Genomic DNA, 23,023 nt, shown 5'->3' with positions numbered 1-23,023 from the left:
TTTTCATTTTCGAGAGAAGGATAGATTCTTATTAGGAAAAATATAAAGCCAACAGGGAGGCCAAGCAGAATCTTAAAAGATTGTACAAGTAAACCTAAAAGATTGTACAATAGGAGATTTACAAGTAGAATCTTAACCCATCAATACATTAAGGATTATAAAATGCAAGGACACATCCAAGATGGTAGTATAATTCATATCCATGCTTGGAAGTTCCAAGCCCAGTTAGACCATCCGCTAATGTGTTTCTTTCCCTGTTGATGTACCTGACTGAGAATGACTTCAGTTTCTGCCTAGCTTTGATTACTGGTTGACTCTATTTTGGATTTAGTATAGGAATTGACGAGTTTGTTTTTTTGAAGTTTTCAATAGTTGAACCAATTAAATCATTTTTATTGTATATATAATTTATCAAAATAAATTAATAACTAATTTAAATAATATGTTTTTCCAAATAATTTTAAAATTTTAAGAAGTGTAAATAGGTTATATTAATATAAATACGAGTACAAGACCAACTATTTTGTCCAATGATTTATGTAATTTCTCCACGGATGTCAGAACGGTTAGAAATTTAACATAATTTTAAAAATTATTGGGATTTCCAAAAATCTTGGATAATTTGGATTTGTATTGATTGAAACAAGACATAAATAATGAGATTAACTAAAAGAGGAGTTTAAAGTTAATTAAAAATCAAAAGCAACGAACAAAATTAATCCAAGCTATTAGCACCAACATTTCAAGAGAAGTCAAGAATTCATCAAATACCATTCTTTGTATATAAATGGTTGAATGTTTTCTTGGAGATCAGCATTATAATGACAATAAAAAGCAAAATACATTAAGATCTATTTTGTTGGAATCAAATGTCTCCACATACAAAAATTCAAGGTCATCATGTAGTTTGTCTCTCCATTATCCATGTATGACATGAATTTAGCATGAAATTTCTAGAAAATTGGAACTAAAATGTACACCGCTAATTTTTAAGATTTGTTTTGTTTTTAGAATGAAGCTTATTTTGATTTATGCTCTTGAACCCAATTTTCTTTTTTTTTTTTGGTACTTCCTTAAACACTTCTTGACTAAATGATATATAAACAACGTGTATGGTATACAAAGGGTAAAATGAAATTTAAAGAAAAAAATGTGAACTCTCATGTCCGACAACTCCCGATGCAAATTAGTTTTGATTAATTCTCTTTGGTATTTGTAGTTTGCATATCTTGGTGTAACGCTCCTTTTTTTTTCTTCAGCGGCGTTGTCTCAACTATATTAGCATATAGGATACCTGTATTTCATTTCAAATCAATCATACATATAAAAAAGATACTGAAACTAATTAATCAATTTTTAAAAGAAATTTTCAACTGTAGACGCATCAATATAATAGCTTACAAATTTTATAAATTCCTGTTTTTACACATGATTTACATTACTACTAAATACGTAATTATCTCGTTCTACTAGTCGTAAACTCTGATCCGTTTCTTATATACGATAGGTTTGTAAACCTACAACTTCAATCTAGTCTCCAGTCCTACTTCATCTGTAATTGATAGAGAATGAGTACATACAATTTACTACAATAAATTTAAATCACAAATATAGCATGTAAACCCAAATAAAAGCCTATTCTTCTATGTTTTCTCTTCCCGTTACCTTGGTCATGCTTTCTTTTCTACCCACAACCCCCACTACTACTCATTTAACTCTACTGTAACTACCACGTCTCCTTGATGATAAATTGTCAATCATACTAGGTGTGGTCACCCCATGACATCACCCCCTCGACCATGACCCGACTATTCACCCACACTGTTACTCCAATCCATCACTAATATCAGTGACCATTCTTTCCTTTTCCACCACTCAACCCCTAGCTGGCTACCCACACATACACCGTTACTATTTTCTTTCGTCACCAACATCGGCAACTCAACTCGTTACCAATCTAGCAACCCCAGACATCACCAATATCGGCGATCGACTTACTTTTTTTAAGTAACGACAACCAATATCGACGTCCCCATCTCGACCACCACGAATGCAACCTCACCCCGTCTCTACTCAATAAGCCACACATACATGCATACTTAACCCATACGTCAGTCATTCCAACTTCAATTATTAACAAACAACCAACCTTTCCATGCAGTTTTCAAATTTACAATCATATTTGCATGATATATACCAATACACACCCACACAAATACATATTCACACAAATACACATCCACACAAAATACACACATACATAACCCTTACATGCACACACTCACTGTTCCCTAACCTTCATTCCAATCCCCTTTCTCTTTCATTCACTTCACCCCTCATCACACCTGCCACTGCCACTCTTTCCAATTGTTCTCACTCTCAGTCCCTCTCTTCCCTCCTCTTTGTGTTTTTCGGCTTCCAGCACTCTTCTCTCTATCATTATCACCCACTCTTTATGCCCTACCCGACCATCCGCAGCCGTTCTCCCTTCCTGCCTCCCTCTCTCTCTCGGCATTCCGCCTCCTATTCTCCCGTATGTATTCTGTTTCTCCTTACTCACCCTTTCCGTACCAGTTTACCTCTCATCTCCACGGATTCTCTTACACCTATTCACTCATCGGCCTCCTTCCTCTAGCCTGTAACCGAAATCCTTCCTTCACTCTCCTATTCCTTACTTCCTCTACTTCCTTTTCTAGTTCTTTACACTGTCTAGACAATACATTTCCGTACCTATCGACCTCTCCTCCCATGGCTTCCTCTACTTCTCTTCACTCACAACCCCAACCGAACCGTTCCATCACTCATGGTCTCTCTCTCCGCTTTCCTATTCCATCAATCACCTATTTCCTATTTCCATTCCCTTTATTGTCTACACATTCTTTCAACATTTATAGAAACAAATCAGCAGTTCACCATCATCTTATAGTCAAAATTTAAATTCACCATACCTCCGGTCTCCATCGTTTTTCGCACCTCCGTAGCTCCCACCATCGTCTTCCTCCTTCTCCTGCTCTCTCTTCTCATTCCTTCCCTCTCCGACTTCTCTCTCTCTCGAATCTTCTATCACCAGCCTCCTCATTCCCTTTCCCGTTCCCCCTTTTCTTTCCTCCTCTATTTTTCCTTTTTCTTTTCTTTTTTTTTCCTTTTTCTTCCTCCTATTTATACTCCACCTACTACTGATCCTGGTTATCCATCCCAGCTCACCATCTATACTCATACTAGCCATCCATTCCCTCTCATAAACCTCACCTATCCTAGCTGTCTATTTCATCCCCCAAACGACACCATTCACTCCTCTCCCACTCCCATATATATATTTATATATTATTACCATATATATATATATAAATACATTTTTTTCCCACCAAAATCTCAGTTACCACACTTGGTCAACTAATTTTACAACATCTGTAACAAATGTTCTACACATCTCATGTTTTTGTGTGTGTAAAATCATAATCTGAATGACAAACTTATCCATCATATATCATAAATCACCATTCAAACAAAAATAAAAGAAACTAAGAAGTGGAAAAATGAATCACCCTTTCTTAGAAAATGAGTCAACATTTTAACAAAGGAGAAGAGGAATTTGAGAGATGAGAGGAAGTTGACAATAGTGCCAGAAGGGAAGGGACTAATGGTTTTTTTGTTTTTTTGTTTTTTCACTAATCCCAACCCTTAAAAGAGTAAAAAAAAATTAAATATTTTATATCTAATCTAATCCTAAGGTTAAACCTCAATTATAATAGAAAAATAAATTATTAATCCATGTGAATTAATGAATGCTACATGACTACTAAATCCCACCTAGCTTAATTAATTTTAATTAAATAATAATAATCTTATGTACCATAAAATCTTATGTCACACATGAAAAAATAAGAAATAAATCTAACTTAAGCACATGCATAGCACATGACTACAATTAGTTAACTGAACTTTAGTCTTCGCGATTACAATTAGTTAACTGGCTTTATCTTTCGTGAACTTGAGCTTGGAAATTTGGCTTAATGACTTATAGAAGATCAATGAGTTGCTTCTTCACATGACAAAGTTAATTCGACCCACTTTTTTTTATAACTCTCTCAATTTTGCAAACTTTCATTTTTTATTGATATGTTTTTGAATATAAGTTTGAATGACTTTACTTAAGTCTCTTGACCCGTGATCTAGTGAGTAGTCCACTTGGCATAATGATGTTCAACCCATGTGGCCTGTGTACATCTTGAGTTGTGTTCGCACCATGACTTGCATTTACACTAGGCGTTATGTTCACACTATACTTTGAATTCACGTTATGCTCATCTCTTTGCACACATGGTCCATTATACTTTGTGTCTTGATCTCCATCAAGAAGTCCGGAAGAAGAAATGTCTTTGTGTTGGGGTGTAGAAAAGTTGAAGAGAGGATGAAATGGTAAACATGATAAGCATAGATGGAGAAGATGTATAAACCTATGGTTGCAAGAGTGGGAGATGCAGATCAGATGGAGAGAGTGCAAGTAAATTAGACAAATAATAAGTCAAATTTGATTAATTTTTCTTTTAAAAATTTGTATACAAAAATTTTAGTTAAAATTTATCTTAATAAAAAAACATATCAATAAAGACTACTTTAATTACAATGGATTGATAGTAAGCTGGTAATCATGGTAAAGTTTCTGATAATTTAAATTTAATCACATACATGATTTTAAGCAAAAAAATTAATAGCATTTCTGATGCCTTTGGAAACTGAATTCTTTATCACAAGTTGCCATTCTCTGTGTTATTAAAGAAGTCTTTGCAAAATGGAAATTAATGGCTCCACTTTGGGGTGGTGCCCCTTTTACAGCTCATTACTCATAGGGCAGTGAGCAAATATTAAAGAGTGTGCTGGGTGCATGAGATGGGAATTGGGTTTTTTTTAAGACGGCATGAGGAAAAAGACATTTCTTTTTTTTATTGGATTAATATATACATATATATAGATATCATGTGAATCTTTCTGGTCAAATCTCTCACAATCATAAGATAACCTTACACAAAGGAGCAGATGATTTCTGCAAGGAAAAAGCAATCATGTTCTGTCGAAGTCACAAAGACCAAAATCTCATCCACCACACGCACGCTGCAGAATATTTTAACAGCAAACAGCAATGAGATACAATTGTTGATCAAGCATTATCTCTCTCCAAACAATCACCATTTCTTTATATAAAGAAATCGACAGGATGATGCTGCCTTAGGTATTTAAATTTTATGGTCAATGCCTTTTAAGTACCAGATTTCCAAGTCCCTTCACTGTGATCAAATGAAGCAGAGTGTCTTGAAGTAGTTTAGATCAGAAGATAGAAAAAACTCAATTATGAACACGGTATACAAACTTTTGTAAAATGTCTTGAAGTTGAGTCAGATGTAGTTTACAAATCAACAGAAAAAGAGTTAGGCAAACAAAATAAAACGCCATCCTTCTAAAATTAGGTGGAGGAAGAAAAAAACCCATACATTTCCATTTACTGATCTTTCTAATGAATGTACTACTGTGAAAAAAAATTCTAAGACAACTGTCTTTCTAAACACCTCCACAACCCCCACCCGCCCCCCCGGGCAGATCCACCAGACAGTTACAATACTTGATGCAGCATACGTTAAACTGCACCTCCCGAACCTGAATAAATATAAATGGTTATCATTTAAACATAATTGAAAGCAAATATGCCTTTAAAGACATGCATAAATAGCCAAAAAATTTATGCACCATCCATATATAAAATTATATGTGTCTACTTTCAGTTATCTTTAAGAAAAGAAAGAATCCATATTGACTCACCTTTTAAAAAGCTATTCAACTTCACCCCGTTTAAGCTAAATCAAGACTTCTATTGATACTATTCTGTTTGCTTTAGTACAAGGTCCACTACCAGAGGCCAGGGTCTCCCCAGCCCCCATTCTAACCAATCACAAACTATATAGAAATATTTAACTAGGAACCATACCTGCTAAGCTCAATAATACAAAATAAAGATTTCATATGGCTAAGCATACATACCTTGTTCCTCCAATAACTTTTTTAAGTGGTAAGGAAATAGCAGAGATCCTCGTTTTCCTGCTTTACTAGAATGGAATTCCTCTGTTGCTGCACTCTTTGAAGATGTGATGATAGCTGAAGCAAATCAACTGTAGATCCACTTTCAGGAGAAATGCAGCACTTGGAATTCAAGAAATCAGATTCTTGGAAAAACCCATCTGCTTGAACTTCACAGTCAACGACATGACCAGAATCAGTAACCATAACAGGACCCACGTGGTCAACGTTCACAAAGTTACCTCTTGATAAACAAAATCCAGTTGGTATATGTTTCTCAATAAGACGTGAGCCCAAAGTTATGTCAAAATTTTGACCCAAACTTCCTGGTGCATGATTGGCTTGATTGATGGAGGACCTAGCATTTGGATTTCCTGCCACCTGGCTTGACAAGTCCTGTGATTGAGCTGACAGAAGAGAGAGAGCACAGCTGGAATGTGACACCCCAGATATTTCTTGAATGGTTGACACTGTAGTAGAACCACTGCAGTCATCAGTTTTTGATGTAGGGATCACAGGGCCATATTGTTTCCTGTTGTCATGGACATGGAGAAAAGATTTTTGTAGCGACTGCGCGTTTTGGATAGAAATTCCAAAGGGCATAGTGTAATTTGATTCTTGTTCAAATTTAACATGTTTATACTCATTAGCTTCTCCACACCTTTCTTGGAATGAGATGCCACCAGGAAATATATCAGGCAAAAGAAATGCCGCTCCTTTGGCTACGGAAGTTCCCAAAAATTCAGTACCTGGCAAAACCAGTATTTGCTAAAGGTGATGATCAAATTTCCTAATAAAAATGTTAGAAGTTATCAACCACTGAAGGAACTTTTATCCTACGATCTTGTGCAAGTCTATAGCACACTAAGGGGATTACTCAGAAAATTTAGGCCTAATAAAATTTCGGGAAAACAATCAACAATAGCTAAAGGTGACTTCAGCTTCCAAATTACTTAACCTCTATCCAAAAGCTTAAATGAAGCAGTTAAAAGTAACTTCTACCCTCAAATTCTTTGTATTACAGGACTGCACCTTATAAAACTTTGTAGTAAACTCCAGAAAATTCAATTTGTCCATCACAGAGTATTGTCATATTTCCCCACTGATAATCAATTAAATTCCTAATATAACTGCTACATTTATTGGCATTACAAATTATTCAACTGGCGACAAAGGACAAGTTTAATATTTGAGCGAATATCCCGATATCCATGTTATGTACAACGCTCAGAAGATCTAGCTTCTGTTCTATACATCAGTGCTTGACATTAGTCATATTGTTTCGCAGCAGACTTATTGACAACATTCTCAACAACTTAAAAAGGACAATGATAGAATCATAAAAGTGCTAGACAAAAAATAAAGGGGTGGCTGATTTTAACATTGCCTTATTCTTTTTGTGGAATTTAGAACAAGGACGATTCCTGAAATTGGAAGTTTTTTCTTCATATTTACTCACATCAAAAGGGAAAAAATTGTGTGATAATGCACATGACTATAGTTTCAGAAATGAGATCAAAGTTATCTTGCTCTAATGATTTTATAACACCCATAACAACACTCATTGTGCAGACTAGCCTAAAGTTAATTGAAAGCTCCAGGGAAAGATTAATCTATTAATATGTTATCCCTAAAGTGTCTTTTATCTATTGAGCCGCTGCTTTTCCACCCAACAGCAGTTGATCGCTAAGGTCTAACTAGTGTTGCACTTAACAGGTCGGTCTCACAGTTGAGTTCATTGGTTAACTTACATATGATATATAATTTCTCTGAAGTCTTGACATCTTGCGATCCTACAAAAGGTTACCCCAGAGGGATTTTTAAACCCCTTTACCCTTTTCTTTTTTTCTCTCAAAACAAAATTTGTATTCTAACTAATCTTTCAAAAGAGTTTTGTATCGTCACTATTAGACAGCAACACAAGACTATAGAATTTATAGTGCCCATATGAGCATAATTTGATAGGTTCTACATGTCAACAACAGCAATTATCTGATTTAACTTCCAGACAAGGTAAATCATAACTTAAAAGTAAGTCTGGCACACGTCCTTAAAATGACCCGGAATTTTCCAAACCTACTTAAAACTTTAGTTGCTAGACCTGAAACTTAAGAAGCGAGATCCTAACCTTGCAGAGGGCAAACACAGGATTATTGGCACGTGCTATTATTAACTGGCCTACCAGTATCAGTTTGCAATAAACTATTTCAATAATGCATGAAACCTCTAAAATTGTTCAGCAGAACCACTAAACTCTCATACCATGATATGACTGCAGTTGCTTATGCAGTTTACCAGAAAGTGTATGAAACTGAGGCTTCCTTCTGCGCTCGTTATGACCTGCAAGGCGCTTACGGCAACTTCGCTTACCATCATCAAATTCAGCCAGCAAATGGAACCTGAGTAACCAGAAGACAGTAACATTTAATAAAACAAGTGAGAACCACAAATAGGTTAAGGGAAGGGCACATTCCTTTAAGAGAAAAAAAAAGGCCAAGTCAAAGGCACAAAATGATACTTATAGCATCTAGGCTATTATTGGAAAAAATCAAGAATTATTGTTTGATTTGAACATTTATAGATATATCAACTTATTAACTAGGGGTGTGTGAAGATCTCACTAGAATAATAAAAATTCAGTTCATATGGAGTTGCAAGTGAAATTGAGAAAACAAATTTCGATTTCCATAGACTTTGATGGACTTGAGAATGTATTTTACTAGTTCCCTTGAAAATTTTATATGAGCTCAATTTTACAATCTTCTGATTAGAATTTGCATCCCTCCTAGTTAAACTATTGTGCCGAAATGAATCCAATAAACATTGTTGATCTGTTACAAATATAGCTTTGTATAAATATGTGATCAAATCAGAAACTGGAAAGTCATGAGGCATGCCAGAAACTTGGAATACAACCTTTTTATAAGTAAAACCAGCCAAATACGAAAAATGGAGTTCAAACATTACCCATATTATATGACTCTACACAATCAACACCAAAAGGCCAGTCAACCTTTTCATCACTTGCATGTTCTGCTTCATTTGAAGCAGAATCTGTTTGCATTAAGGTAGATCTGATATTTGATAGGAAATTATAGAAACTTAACAAAGAGTTCCTATCAAAACCTAAATTCAAGCAACAAATGCCTTAGAGAAATTGAAGCAAAAAGTAGAACCTACCTGCTGCACTGCTGACAAAACCTCTGCTCGATGCCATTAACAATAACTTTGGCAGTCTTTGAGTGAACCTCACAAACTTTATGCCGCTTGTGGTAATCCTTCGAGGAGCTGAGATCCATGTTACAGCCATAGACTTGGCATAATGGGATCTGTGAGCATGAACTCGTTGTGCGTGCTCTTTTAGCTGGAAAAGATGGACGAACAGAAGAAGCAGCCGACCTCTCTTTTGAAACTTTACCATTCTGTGAGTTACTAGACTCATTAAGTCTCCCAAGCTTCAAATCAATTAGTGGTGAATCCTGACTGTAAGATTTCATGAGCGAACTAGAAATTTTTGAACCAGATTCATCCTCCCCAAATGATAAAGTTGAGTTAATCACACAAGCAGAGGTGACCCGTCTACTACAGTCACTATTAACTTCACCACTAAGCATCCCAGCATTTGAGCTATCAAATGGTCTTCTTGTCATATCAGGAAAACCTACATCGTAAATTTCCATGCTTTCACCAGCTTCCCTATCTGAAACAATTCTATTGTCATCAAAATTACAAGAGGGTCTAAGATCCCATCCCATGACTGATTTTTTACTTCTCACAAAAGCATCAACAGGTATGTCCATTTCCTCAGAAAAAATAAGGCCCTTCCCGTCAGATAAATAGCTCCAAGACTCCATTTGCATAACAGAATTGAAGTTGCAGAAGGTGTCGTTACTACCTATCAAGACTAGAACGAAGCAGACTTTAATCATATTTAACAACTTGCAGCCAAAAGCCAATTCATTTTTTCACTAATTCACAAAAGCCAATTCATATTTAACCCATTCATCATTTTTTATAAAATGCGCACGAGGTTACCAGCAAGCAGAGGGAAAACAAGTAAGAATTAGCAATATGTATCAGCAAATATGCAATAAAACAGAAACAAAACCAAATGATAATGCAAAAAGTAGTTGGTAGTACTCCATCTCAATCTAAAAATAGAACCACAAAATTGAAGGACTTAGTAGCCGGAAAAAAAAAAACAGATAAAAACTCACGTCTGTACTTCAAATATAATCAGAAAAATAATAGCATTATTATTTCTGGGCAAACCAAATCTAAGTTCTGTTTGGCTGCCGAAAAACATGGATGGGAAGAGAGAAGAAAGGAACAACTAAATTCCCATCTTTCCATTTTGTGGACAAGCCACGGAAATCAACTTAAGGAAGCTCCTTGCAATATATCAACCGAGTAAATCCTGGGTCTTCGATTCTTCCTCGGTTTTTCTTTTTTTAATTAAAGAAAAAACTAAATAAGCAATGGAAATGAACACATAAAACTTCTTCTCCATTCACTTTATTTTCTTAATTTCCTCACAGTAAAACAGAAAACAAGCAAAAATATTCAAAACCCACAGAAATATAGAAAGACAGAATCGTATTAGCTACTAATAAACAATCCAAAACCACCCAGATCAAAGGATCATAAGAGTTTCCTCTCAACATTACCAACACTTAAACCACGCGTAATAGATTAAAAAAAATGAAAGAGACATTTCAAGATGAAAAAAAAAAAACAAAAAGAAAACAAACAAACCAAACATAAAATAACCCATTTGAAGAATTCACATAGACACACGTTTGTTTGCTGAAAAACCGCAAGGCAGGGATTGGTTTTGCGCCTTGATTCCGGGTTTTCTCCCCTTTTCCCACAGTTTCTCGGGAACCAAACAACATATACAGCAAAAAGAAAATGACAAAAACAAAAAGAAAAAATGGGTATGGTCAAGCTTACCAGAGAGAGAGAAGGAGGGAACTGAAAGAGAAAGAGAAAAAGATAAAGATAAAGAGAAAGAGAGTAAAAATAAATTTCAGGTATGTGGGAAGGTCGAAGCAGATACACTGTGAGTCAACATGATTTCCACTACTACTACTACTACCCTGTCCCCAAAGCATGTGCCCAGGCCTTTTTGTAGCTTTTGAGAGGCCGTGTAATTCCTCTTTTGTACACCATTCTTTCTCTTTTGGTTGATTAAACTGTTAATCACTATTTTAATTTAAGGTAATCCCTTTGGAACAATACTGCAATCTGCAGAAATGTTTTGTTTTTTTAAGGCTTTAAAAAGTCTTTTTTTATTTTTATTTTTTACCAAAAACAAACGTCGGTAAGGTTTATAACCATTGTTGTTCCTCAAATTGAGAAGACCCATTTCCCATAAATTTTTTTTTTACTTAGAAATATAATATATTAATTAAAATTTTATTCAATTTAATTCTGAAATTCTATTCATATATTAATAATTTAATTTTTCAATTCTATTAAAATAAATATTATATATTTATTATTATCGATATATATATTTACAGTTAAATTTTAATTAATAAATTAATATTTTTTAAAAAATTAATTAAAAAAAAGCTATGGCATGGCAAATGCCAAATGTCGGCTAGTGGAACGAAGGGATTTTTGGCCCAAAATTTCTTTTCTTGACTAAGCAGCCAGGCTTTGCCATTTTTGCGTTATTTCTTTTTCTCCCTTTTCCACACATACGACTTATACATTCATGTATGTAGTATGTAAGAAATTTCTATTATAACAAATATGATTTGATTTTATAAATATTAACGTCAAACATGTGCATATTTTTAGTGTGTGTATATATATATATATATATTTTAATCCGTAATAATAAGAAAAAAGTAATTGTTAATTTTCAAATGCATGTTGATTAGACCGGTACAATATATACATATAGAGAAATATCTCAAAGCATACTCATATTAATTTTAAAATGACCATCTAATATATTTTTATATTTGAAGAAAAAATTTCATAATTATTCTAATTACTTCTCGACTTAAAAAAAAGAATGATTTATAGAAAAGTTTTAAAAAAATTCAACAATCACAAAAGTGGTAAATAATTTAGTTATATATATAAACATAGTTGATCTACACACACCATGTGTGTTTTGTGTGTGTGTGTGTGTGTATTTTTTGCACAATGATTTCTCCACCAATACATTGCAAGCTCTTGAATATATAAGCATGTATGAAATTTATGAGATAAATGCAACCCAATTACAATTGCTAAAGAGAAGTTCCAATGGACTAATTTTAGCAATGTATTCAAACTTACATACTTGATTAGGTACATTAGAAAGAACAACCAAAGTCACTTTAAAAAAAAAAAAAAACACTTTGCACAAATGAAGAATTGTTTAGTGCAAGAATCACGAAAAAAAAAAATTCATGGCAATTGTGTTAGGTGGGTTTTAGGCCACATTAAAGACAAAAAGAAAATATATATATATATATATATATGTATATATGTAGGTATATACAGGAGTTGGTTTCTTTTAGGGATTTGGTGTTTGTATTTGTATAGAATTATAAATCTTAAATTGAGTAGGGAAAGAGAAAAAAAAAATTATTATAAAATGAGAGTTTGTGGCTGATGAAAGGGCACAAAAAAGAAAAACACAAAATGAGCTTGTGACACTTGGGAAAAAGGAGAGGAGAAAATTCCTTTTGGGTGCATGGGAATCTTTTATTCTTTTACTATATCTTTTTTAGGTTATTCAGTAATTAGAGAGTACGTATTATTCAAAAATATTTAAGCAATTATTTTTCTAGTATTTATCTATAAACATATAGATTCATAAGGTGTTGTTTAGAGATATAATTTTTTTTTAAAAAAATTAAAATATATTTTTTCAAGTCTATAATGAATTTGGAATTGTTTATATTCATTAATTTTTTTGATAATCAATTTGATTCGAAATTTGAAACGTAGTCTTTTCCTCTTTATTGGATGATTTTTGAAGTAAAATATTGTGTTCTTGTATTATGATTTGCACTTATTTATTTTTTATTGTATGATTGAACTTTTATGTAATTGTATTTAATTAAATTTATACAATTTATCCAAAATGCAATAAATGGTAATTGTATCATATATGAAATTTGTAACGATCCCGGAAATTTAAAATGGAATGTATATTAAGAATATCAAATGCGGAAGCGAAATCAAAATTCGATTAACATCCCTTACACTAAAACCAAAAACGTGCTCAAAATATAAAAGATCAAAGTAACTAAAAGAGAGATTCGAAAGTAAACTATGAATATGACTTTGGAGTCTTTAGGCGTCCCCTTCGTCGTCTTCTTGCGGAACGGGCTCGGGAACAATGTCTTCCTGATCTGAAATGATTAAATAAGGAATGAGGTACACTAACCCAGTAAGAACATCACGATATCTCACCGTCACGGAGATAAAGGTGGGTAGAAAACACAAAAAGACCAATGGAGCATAATTTACAATAAACTCATTTATCAGTAATAAAACCCTTTACCATTCACTTACCTCGGTGAAATTCATAAAACAATATACGAAAGCAATAACATTATCATAATCATGAAATCATATAAACTGTGTAATATAATACTCATCACGCCCTTGCAATTCAATCATTTCACAATTACTTTTCCTCATTCACCAGCCTACTAGTATCCATGGGGATCCATAGGGGCCCCGCTACCCGTTACCCTTAATACTTGTAATCAGATTCCAGGGCCGTCCCCATACCCCGTCCGGTATGGGCGCCAAAACTGTAAACCTCAATACCCCGTCCGGTATGAGGGTAAAACGGGCCGTCCCCATACCCCGTCCGGTATAGGCGCAAAAATTATAAACCTCAATACCCCGTCCAGTATGAGGGTGAAACGGGCCGTCCCCATACCCCGTCCGGTATGGGCGCCAAAACACATAAGATCTCCATACTCCGTCCGGTATGAGAAACCACAATCCCGGTAGGGTCCCCTACGGACCCGGTCCGTCCACCATCTCCCAGAATATCTAGTCAGGCTGACCCCATTACACAATTATCAATTTATACAATCTTCCATTCTTCTTTCCCTCAATCAGCATCGTCAATTCGCATTTAGATAAGCAAACAGTAATTCATGCCAAACAGACAACATACAGTATCGATATTTCAGTCATTCAACCAATAATCAATAAAACAGTAAAATATGCACACGAAACTATAAAATAAAAACATCAAACCTCATACTGCATTTAATACTGAAAATTAGATCAAACAATAACAGACCAACATTGTATCAGACTCGGGCTCCATTGGCAACCTCAATCAATTATACATCTATAAAGTCTCAAATTACAGTTTAATTATTTATTAAGCTTTAATACCGTGATAGAAAATAGGGTGAGAGATCCTTACTCGTTTCGGGGTCCGAACACGGCTTCACAGTGCGCCTACAGGCTGTTCCTAATTTTTCCTGAATTTTTCTCGGGGAACTAAAACGCACTACTGGTACCTGTACGTATTCCAAAAAATCCCAAATTAGGCCCAGGGCCCCTTTCAGCCCAAATCGCAACTCCGGCACGGCGGATCCGCCGTGCTCCGGCGACGACACCGCCGCTTGCGGCGGCGGTTTGCCTCGGGTTGGCCGTTTTCGGTCGAATTCGACCACACTCGCATTGGTTCCTGTGATAAAACAACCCTATGGCCCTCGGGGGGCCGAAAATTTACGAAAAACCGAAGCTTACCGGCGGCGGTGCTCTTGGGTGCGGCGGCTCTCCGGTGAAGTTCGTGTTTTGGTGATTCGGCTCCGATCAACCTGTAGAGAAAAGAATGTTGATCACGGTGATATAAAAATTGCATTAAACGGAGGCCGGGAAGGGCCTCATCGGAGGCAAAAACCGAGAAGGGGCGCGGCGGCGCCGCTGGCTTTCGGCCGTGTTTTTCGGCCGTTTGGCCGGGATTTTGGCTCCAATTTGGCCACTGGAGAAATCAGCGTAGAAAAACGAGTCGGGGGTATGAAATTTACCTCGATCGGCGGTCGGAAATCCCTCCGGTGCGGCGGCGGGTGGCGGCGGCCGGCTTCTGGTTCGTCTTCTCCGGCGAGCGGCAGGCGGCTAGGGTTTGTGGTCTGGTGTGGGGGTTCTATTTATAACCCTTTGCCCTTTTGATCTCAGCCGTCCATTTTATTTTAATCTGGACCGTCCGTTTTTAATTAAATCTGGGTCGTCCGTGCGATTAAATCTGGGTCGTCCGATCGCACGCTTGATCTGGGCCGTTCGATCGCGCCTACGTGGATCGCCAACGTGGCCCGTTTCGGAACGACGTGGTCTTGCCACGTGGCAGGTCCCGGTTGGCCGGGACTGCTGACCGGGCCTGCTGACGTGGCTGCCGACGTGGCTTTTTTTTTTTTCGACCCCTTTTCCGGGCGCTACAAAATTATGTGAGTGAACTGAGATGGATAATTTGGAAATATCAGATTAAATTATTAGATACATATTATTCGATTGGAAAAATTTGCGTAAATTATAAGAAATATTAAAAAATATGTTATGTATAATATTTATCTTCATATTGCAATGAAGTTGATTCTCTGGTATTATGGAAAAGTAGATAATATGTATTAGAATAAGAGCGCCTAGAATGAAGCGTTTATGGTTAGGAGATTAGTAAACTTGAAGTTCAAAAAATGGTAATATGTAAAAGAATATTTGAGTAACTTTTCAGGATTTGGTAAATCAATGAAGCACCATGAATATATAACTTAATAGTGAAATATAGGCTTTTACTCTTCTTAAGTTTTACCAGACAGTTAGAGAACATTAGTATGTCTCTTAGCAACTTCACTCCCAATAGAGTTGTCACTTTATAAATGGTAAATGACAATATATAAAATGAAAAAATCAAACCGAGGATACGGGTGTAGAAGAAAGCCTAGGTTAAAAGAGAAAGTCGAATTTTGTCATTATTACAAAGAGTGTCATATTAAAAAAACTACAATTTATTTAAGAGATAATAAAAGAATGAGAATGCTAAAAAAAAAAAAAACAAATAATGATAATATAGTTGCTACTGTATATGAAGAATGTAAAGAACAAATAAAGCTTACCTTTAAAGAGAATTAACATAATGTTATCAACAAATCCTTATCTTGAGTGGTTTATTAATTCAGGAGCATGTTATCATGTTATACCCAAAATAATATTTTTCATGAATGTAACTCAGAAAAATTTAGTGTATTGAAAATTGATAATATCAGTTTACAAAGTATATAATTAGTGATGCAATTCGTATAAACACTGATTTACTTTACATAATCAATATTAAAATATGTGCCTGATGTCATGCTTAAACTTATTATCTACTCATTCACTAGATTTAGACAGTTATAACAACTATATTTGTGATTTAAAATAAAAGTTGATTAAGAATTATGTGGTGGTGGCTAGAGATAAGATTTATAATAGGATGATGAAGACTTAGATGGGTCTGTTTGATGGTGAATTGAACACTGCTAAAGATGATGTTTCACTTGACACTTGGCACAAAAAACTAGGTCATATTGTTAGCAAATGGTTGTAGATTTTAGTAAAAAAGTTTCTCATTCTGATTGCTAAATGTATGACTTTAAACCCTTATATATTTGTTTACTATACGAGTAACATCGAATTTCTTTTCGTAGTACTTTTAAAAGAAAATATAATATGTTTGATTTAATTTATTTTGATAAATATGATTTCACTTAAGTTAAAAGTATAAGTGTTAACAGATTTTATGTGATCTTTATTAACGATATTTCACAAAAATTGTGAGTTTTATTTTACAAAGAAATGACTAGGTCTTAGAGTATTTTAAAAAATTTTATATTATGGTAAATGAAAGAATGATTTTCTTTTGAAATATATTCGATGTGATGATGGAGGAGAATACATATTGGAGTTTGAAGGCTATTGTTTAAAACATAATATTAAGCAAGAGGAGACAATTCTTGGCACCCCACAACGTAATGACGTAGCTGAGAGGATAAATCAAACTATATCTAAGAATGTTAAATGTATGCTCAAAATGGTTCATCTACGTAAATCATTTTGAGTAAAGCTCTACTGAGAGTTTAATTTCAAATGTTCGCAATGATAAATTTTGACAATAAATAAATGTTGGCAATGATAAATTTTGACAATAAATAACGTAGAAGAAAAATATATATTTAACTAGATTTATAAATAAAGAATGATTTATATAAATGTTAATATATGTATATATTAATATTTAGAAACTAACTTGCACACAAATTTATAAATATAATTTTAGTTTTTGGATAATATAGTTCAAAATTTTAGATGTGAAAAAAATTTCACCAACCATTTTTGGAATTTAAATTTTTCTTATATTATTGAAGGCATGGAAACAGTTTGTTGTTGGTGAGTGGGGGGGTGTTGAAAGTTAAGTAGTTGAAACACTAGAAAAAAGGGAGCAGCAGGCAAAATATACTAGATAAGAAGAGTGGGTATACAATATGGTCGCCACGTGTACGCGAAATGGAGGTGAAACGTGGCCCAATAAAAAGATGCAAAATAGCAGATGTAGACTGGCACGTGGCCGAGGGGTGGAAGTTGTGAACGTGGCTTCTGGCTATGCGCTGACATTATTGACCTTAAACTCTGATACTACATTATTAACCTTTAAATAAACTTTCGCCTTTTGTAATGCATGCCTAACAAAAATTTACACACCCATTGCTTTGTGTGTGTGCGTATATATATATATATAATATTAAAAAAAAATATTTGGGAATGAAATATAATTTGGTTGGTGTAATTTCATTAATATATTAATAAATTAAATAATATATTTTACTTAATTAAAAGTTAGAAATAATTAGAATAATCGTGAGGAGGAGGAGGAAGATGACAAATTCTGTTGTCCAACTTTTTGGGCATTTGATTTATTATCTCTGTGAAATTTTGTGAACCAAAAAGCCTGCATAAATTTACTTTGTTGAAAGGAAAAGGACCATCGCCTTCAAAGTGTTATGATTTACAGCTTGTTTGTTTGGATGGATATGTCCTGCACTTCCATGGAAAATGCCCTCATCCCATTCCTTGTCTCCTCTTTTCCACTTCCAACAAATATTTTGTTTTCTATTTAAAGATTATATTAACCATCTCATTAGAAATTCATTCAAATTTATAGTACTAAGGTTGAGTAGGGAAGAGCTTAACTAATAATAGAATGTTATTTTTATCTCTCACAATCACAATAATAGAATGTTACCAATGTAGCGCCCGGAAAAAGGGGCCGAAAAAAAAAAAAAAAAGCCACGTCGGCAGCCACGTCAGCAGGTTCGGTTAGTAGTTCCGGCCAACCGGGACCTGCCACGTGGCAAGACCACGTCGTTCCGAAATGGGCCACATTGACGATCCACGTAGGCGCGATCGGACGGCCCAGATTTAATCGCACGGACGGCCCAAATTTAATCAAAAACGAACGGCCCAGATTAAATCAAAATGGACGGCTGAGATCAAAAGGGCAAAGGGTTATTAATAGAACCCCCACACTAGACCACAAACCCTAGCCGCCTGCCGCTCGCCGGAGAAGACGAACCAAAAGCCGGCTGCCGCCACCCGCCGCCGCACCGGAGGGATTTCTGACCGCCGATCGAGGTAAAATTCATACCCCCAACTCGTTTTTCCACGCTGATCCCCCCAGTGGCCAAATCGGAGCCAAAATCCCGGCCAAACGGCCTGAAAACACGGCCGAAAGCCAGCGGCGCCGCCGCGCCCCTTCTCGGTTTTTGCCTCTGATGAGGCCTTTCCCGGCCTCCGTTTAATGCAATTTTTATATCACCGTGATCACCATTCTTTTCTCTACAGGTTGATCGGAGCCGAATCACCAAAACACGAACTTCACCGGAGAGTCGCCGCACCCGAGAGCACCGCCGCCGGTAAGCTTCGGTTTTCCGTAAATTTTCGGCCCCCCGAGGGCCGTAGGGTTGTTTTATCACAGGAACCAATGCGAGTGTGGCCGAATTCGGCCGAAAACGGCCAACCCGAGGCAAACCGCCGCCGCAAGCGGCGGTGCCGTCGCCGGAGCACGGCGGAGCCGCCGTGCCGGAGTTGCGATTTGCGCCGAGAGGGGCCCTGGGCCTAATTTGGGATTTTTTTGGAACACGTGCAGGTACCAGTAGTGCGGTTCAGTTCCCCGAGAAAAATTCAGAGAAAATTAGGGACAGCCTGTAGGCGCACTGTGAAGCCGTGTTCGGACCCCGAAACGAGTAAGGACCCCTCACCCTATTTTCTATCACGGTATTAAAGCTTAATAAATAATTAAACGGTATTTTGAGACTTTATAGATGTATAACTGATTGAGGTTGCCAATGGAGCCCGAGTCTGATACAATGTTGGTCTGTTATTGTTTGATCTAATTTTCAGTATTAAATGCAGTATGAGGTTTGATGTTTTCATTTTATAGTTTCGTGTGCATATTTTACTGTTTTATTGATTATTGGTTGAATGACTGAAATACCGATACTGTATGTTGTCTGTTTGGCATGAATTACTGTTTTGCTTATCTAAATGCGAATTGATGATGCTGATTAAGGGAAAGAAGAATGGAAGATTGTATAAATTGATAATTGTGTAATGGGGTCAGCCTGACTAGATATCCTGAGAGATGGTGGACGGACCGGGTCCGTAGGGGACTCTACCGGGATTGTGGTCTCTCATACCGGACGGGGTATGGAGATCTTATGTGTTTTGGCGCCCATACCGGACGGGGTATGGGGACGACCCGTTTCACCCTCATACCGGACGGGGTATTGAGGTTTACAGTTTTGGCGCCCATACCAGACGGGGTATGGGGACGACCCTGGAATCTGATTACAAGTATTAAGGGTAACGGGTAGCGGGACCCCTATGGATCCCCATGGATACTAGTAGGCTGGTGAATGAGGAAAAGTAATTGTGAAATAATTGAATTGCAAGGGCGTGACAAGTATTATGTTACACAGTTTATATGATTTCATGATTATGATAATGTTATTGCTTTCGTATATTGTTTTATGAATTTCACCGAGGTAAGTGAATGGTAAAAGGTTTTATTACTGATAAATGAGTTTATTGTAAATTATGCTACATTGGTCTTTTTGTGTTTTCTACCCACCTTTATCTCCGTGACGGTGAGATATCGTAATGTCCTTACTGGGCTAGTGTAGCTCATTCCTTATTTAATCATTTCAGATCAAGAAGACATTGTTCCCGAGCCCGTTCCGCAAGAAGACGACGAAGGGGACGCCTAAAGACTCCAAAGTCATATTCATAGTTTACTTTCGAATCTCTCTTTTAGTTAGTTTGATCTTTTATATTTTGAGCACGTTTTTGGTTTTAGTGTAAGGGATGTTAATCGAATTTTGACTTCGCTTCTGCATTTGATATTTTTAATATACATTCCATTTTAAATTTCCGGGGCCGTTACAACCAAACTTATATCCGAGAAGTTATTTTATTATTGTTAATAAAAAAAAAACTATTTTTAACTAGTTGATTGAATTTTTTTATCTTAATGAGATTTTTCAGTAGAAATTCATACATTCATTAACTGGATAATATGCAACATTAGTATTAGACTTTTGTTGGGAGGATTCTTTTTGCACGTTCTCAATTATTAAAGAAAAATAATTGAAAATTCATTCAATTAAATAGTGAAAGAACATCTTATATCATAAGTGAAACAAATAAAGTAAGAAATTCCAGCATACAAATTTCATTTTGTATGTGCTACCAAATTATAGTTTTAAGAAATTTAAGAAACAAAAAAATTTTATAAAAAAAAAAAACAGAAAGAACAAAAACAAAAATTATCAATAAGTAAACCAAATTACGAGTTTAGTGTTAAATGTGAATCGAGGACATTGATCGCATATTGAGAGTCCACTTCCACCTATATTTTTTAGAGTTGCATCTCATATAGGATACCTTGTGGCTCAATTATTTATGTCAATACTAGAGTTGGTATTTGTAAAAATACATCATATGTCACATTCACTATTTTATATATTTTTTGACATTTTCGAAGATGTGATATATTGATTACATTACACGACACGTTGTTGTAGGAAAAAAAGAAGAAGAGTGTTTTACATTAAAAAAAAATTCAATTGTACATTTTAATTTCGCTAAACATTATTATTATTATTATTATTATTTTACATATATTTTGCTCTTAAATTCATTAATAAGACAATTCGAATAAGTTATTTAGCTTTTAGGAGAATTTAAAAGATGTACAATAATTTTATTTTCTCCAAACATTATTTTTTTGAAAAAATAAACACTTTGAAAAATTAAAGGAGAGTTAATTCAAATAAAAACTTTTTCAAAGTAAGTAAACGAATAATATTTAAAAGACGAAAAGATGTCATTTTTGAGACATCAAAATTGAACTACCAATTTTATGTACAAATTGTTTCTTTTGTGCCCCATCAAATTTTCTTTTTAGCCATACTTTGATTTTCAAGAATTCCTTTAACAAATATTATTATCTATCAAAATCAATTCAAACTCATATCTCATTTACATGATTTTCTTATTCCTTATTCCATTAAATAAAATTTGAAGAAAACTTATTACCTTATGGTAACTTGTTTTAATAATTCAAAGTTGATGATTGACAATTTGTTTTGTCATTTTTTCTAGATTTCAACATCAATGTAAAGACATGTATAGACCCCCAAAAAACAAAGCAACCCAAATAAAAAGTTATAAGGTCAAATTAATGCCACTTATGAGTAAAAGAGAGAGTATGTGTGTGTGTGTTGGGTTGGGAAGATCCACACAGCAACTACAAAAGTCATGATTTTGACAAATTTTCAAAATCTTCACTAAAGATTTCCTATTTTGTTTGTTTTCCTATTTTGGGTTCTAATCAATTTTCTTGGCCCCATCTTTCATTTGCCTCTTCATTCTTATATTACATAAATCCTAATCTTCCTTTTATACCTTCCTCCACATTGTTCACATATTAATTTATATACATATATATATATATATGTTATATTTAATGGAAAAGATAAGTTATATAATTTCATATCAAGAACCACTAAGGGTAGTAGCCCAACTACTAATTAAATCATCACTTTCATTTTTGTAATGAAAAAGTTTATTTAATTGTGTAGGTCCTCCATTATATAATTATTAATTTATAATATCTTTTTTTAAAAAATAAAAAATTATGATTATTTTAATTAAAAGAATCAAACTGTCATAAAATGTTTATTTCGTTAAAAAAATATAATAAATTCGTTGATATTTAACTATTAATTTATAATTTTAATTTATTGTCAAATTTTGATGTAATATTTAATTACAATATATAAAAAATTAAATATAGTAAATGAATTAATTTAAGTTAAATAATAATATCTAATATAATTATATTGTGTAATATGATTGATTATAGAGATGATAAGTCATAATTATGATTACAGTTGTTAATTGTGATAATTTCATTACATCATTACATGACGGAAGCAAATTAGATAATCTTAATTACAGAACATTTTACATTAAATTCTTAAAAAGAGATGCACATTGTTAAATTAATTAATAAATAAAACCTTCTATAATTAATAATATCACTATATATATGATTTTTTTTTTCCTTAAGATTTTTATATTTCGTGGTAAAGTAAAGACAATGACATCCCATTTCTTAAAAAAAAAATAAATTAATTAATTAAACTATTGTTTTCTTTTTAATTATTAATATAATGGAGATTAAAGCCACTATTGAATTGGGTTGAAAAGAAAAAGAATAAAAAAATAAAAAAATAATGTATTTAATTATAAATTATTAAAGGGTAAGAAAAAACAAGATATATATATATATATATATATGATAAAAGCATTTACCTTTTTATTTTCAAATAATGTTTATGTTGATATAAGCATTGTAATAAGATGTAAGAATTGCTTT

General features: G+C 34.3%; 1 protein-coding gene across 6 annotated transcripts; it reads right to left on the bottom strand.

Annotated features, from left to right (window-relative positions):
• Positions 1-4,921: 4,921 nt before the first annotated feature.
• Positions 4,922-11,302, bottom strand: LOC110806572 (Squamosa promoter-binding protein-like (SBP domain) transcription factor family protein). 6 transcript variants are annotated; one of them, XM_022031476.2, is made up of 5 exons: positions 9,250-11,302; positions 8,332-8,468; positions 6,731-6,818; positions 6,034-6,601; positions 5,326-5,652 (listed from the first exon to the last, which is right to left on the bottom strand). In XM_022031476.2, the coding sequence occupies exons 1-4, from the start codon at positions 9,996-9,998 to the stop codon at positions 6,055-6,057; spliced, it is 1,521 nt and encodes a 506-aa protein (XP_021887168.2). In that variant the 5' UTR covers positions 9,999-11,302; the 3' UTR covers positions 5,326-5,652; positions 6,034-6,054. The 6 variants fall into 6 exon arrangements, with proteins under 6 accessions (XP_088069276.1, XP_021887168.2, XP_088069278.1 ...); XM_088213152.1 differs by having other exon boundaries at positions 6,034-6,818; positions 9,250-9,973; positions 10,867-11,301; XM_088213151.1 differs by having other exon boundaries at positions 6,034-6,818; positions 9,250-9,973; positions 11,023-11,301.
• Between the last annotated feature and the right edge of the window lie 11,721 nt (positions 11,303-23,023).

This window comes from Carica papaya, chromosome 2, assembly GCF_054855325.1.
Source record: "Carica papaya isolate Zhongbai chromosome 2, ASM5485532v1, whole genome shotgun sequence".
Taxonomy (NCBI): Eukaryota; Viridiplantae; Streptophyta; class Magnoliopsida; order Brassicales; family Caricaceae; genus Carica; species Carica papaya.
The sequence above is the reverse complement of the archived record's forward strand: the minus strand, read 5'-3'. Positions and strand labels throughout refer to the sequence as shown.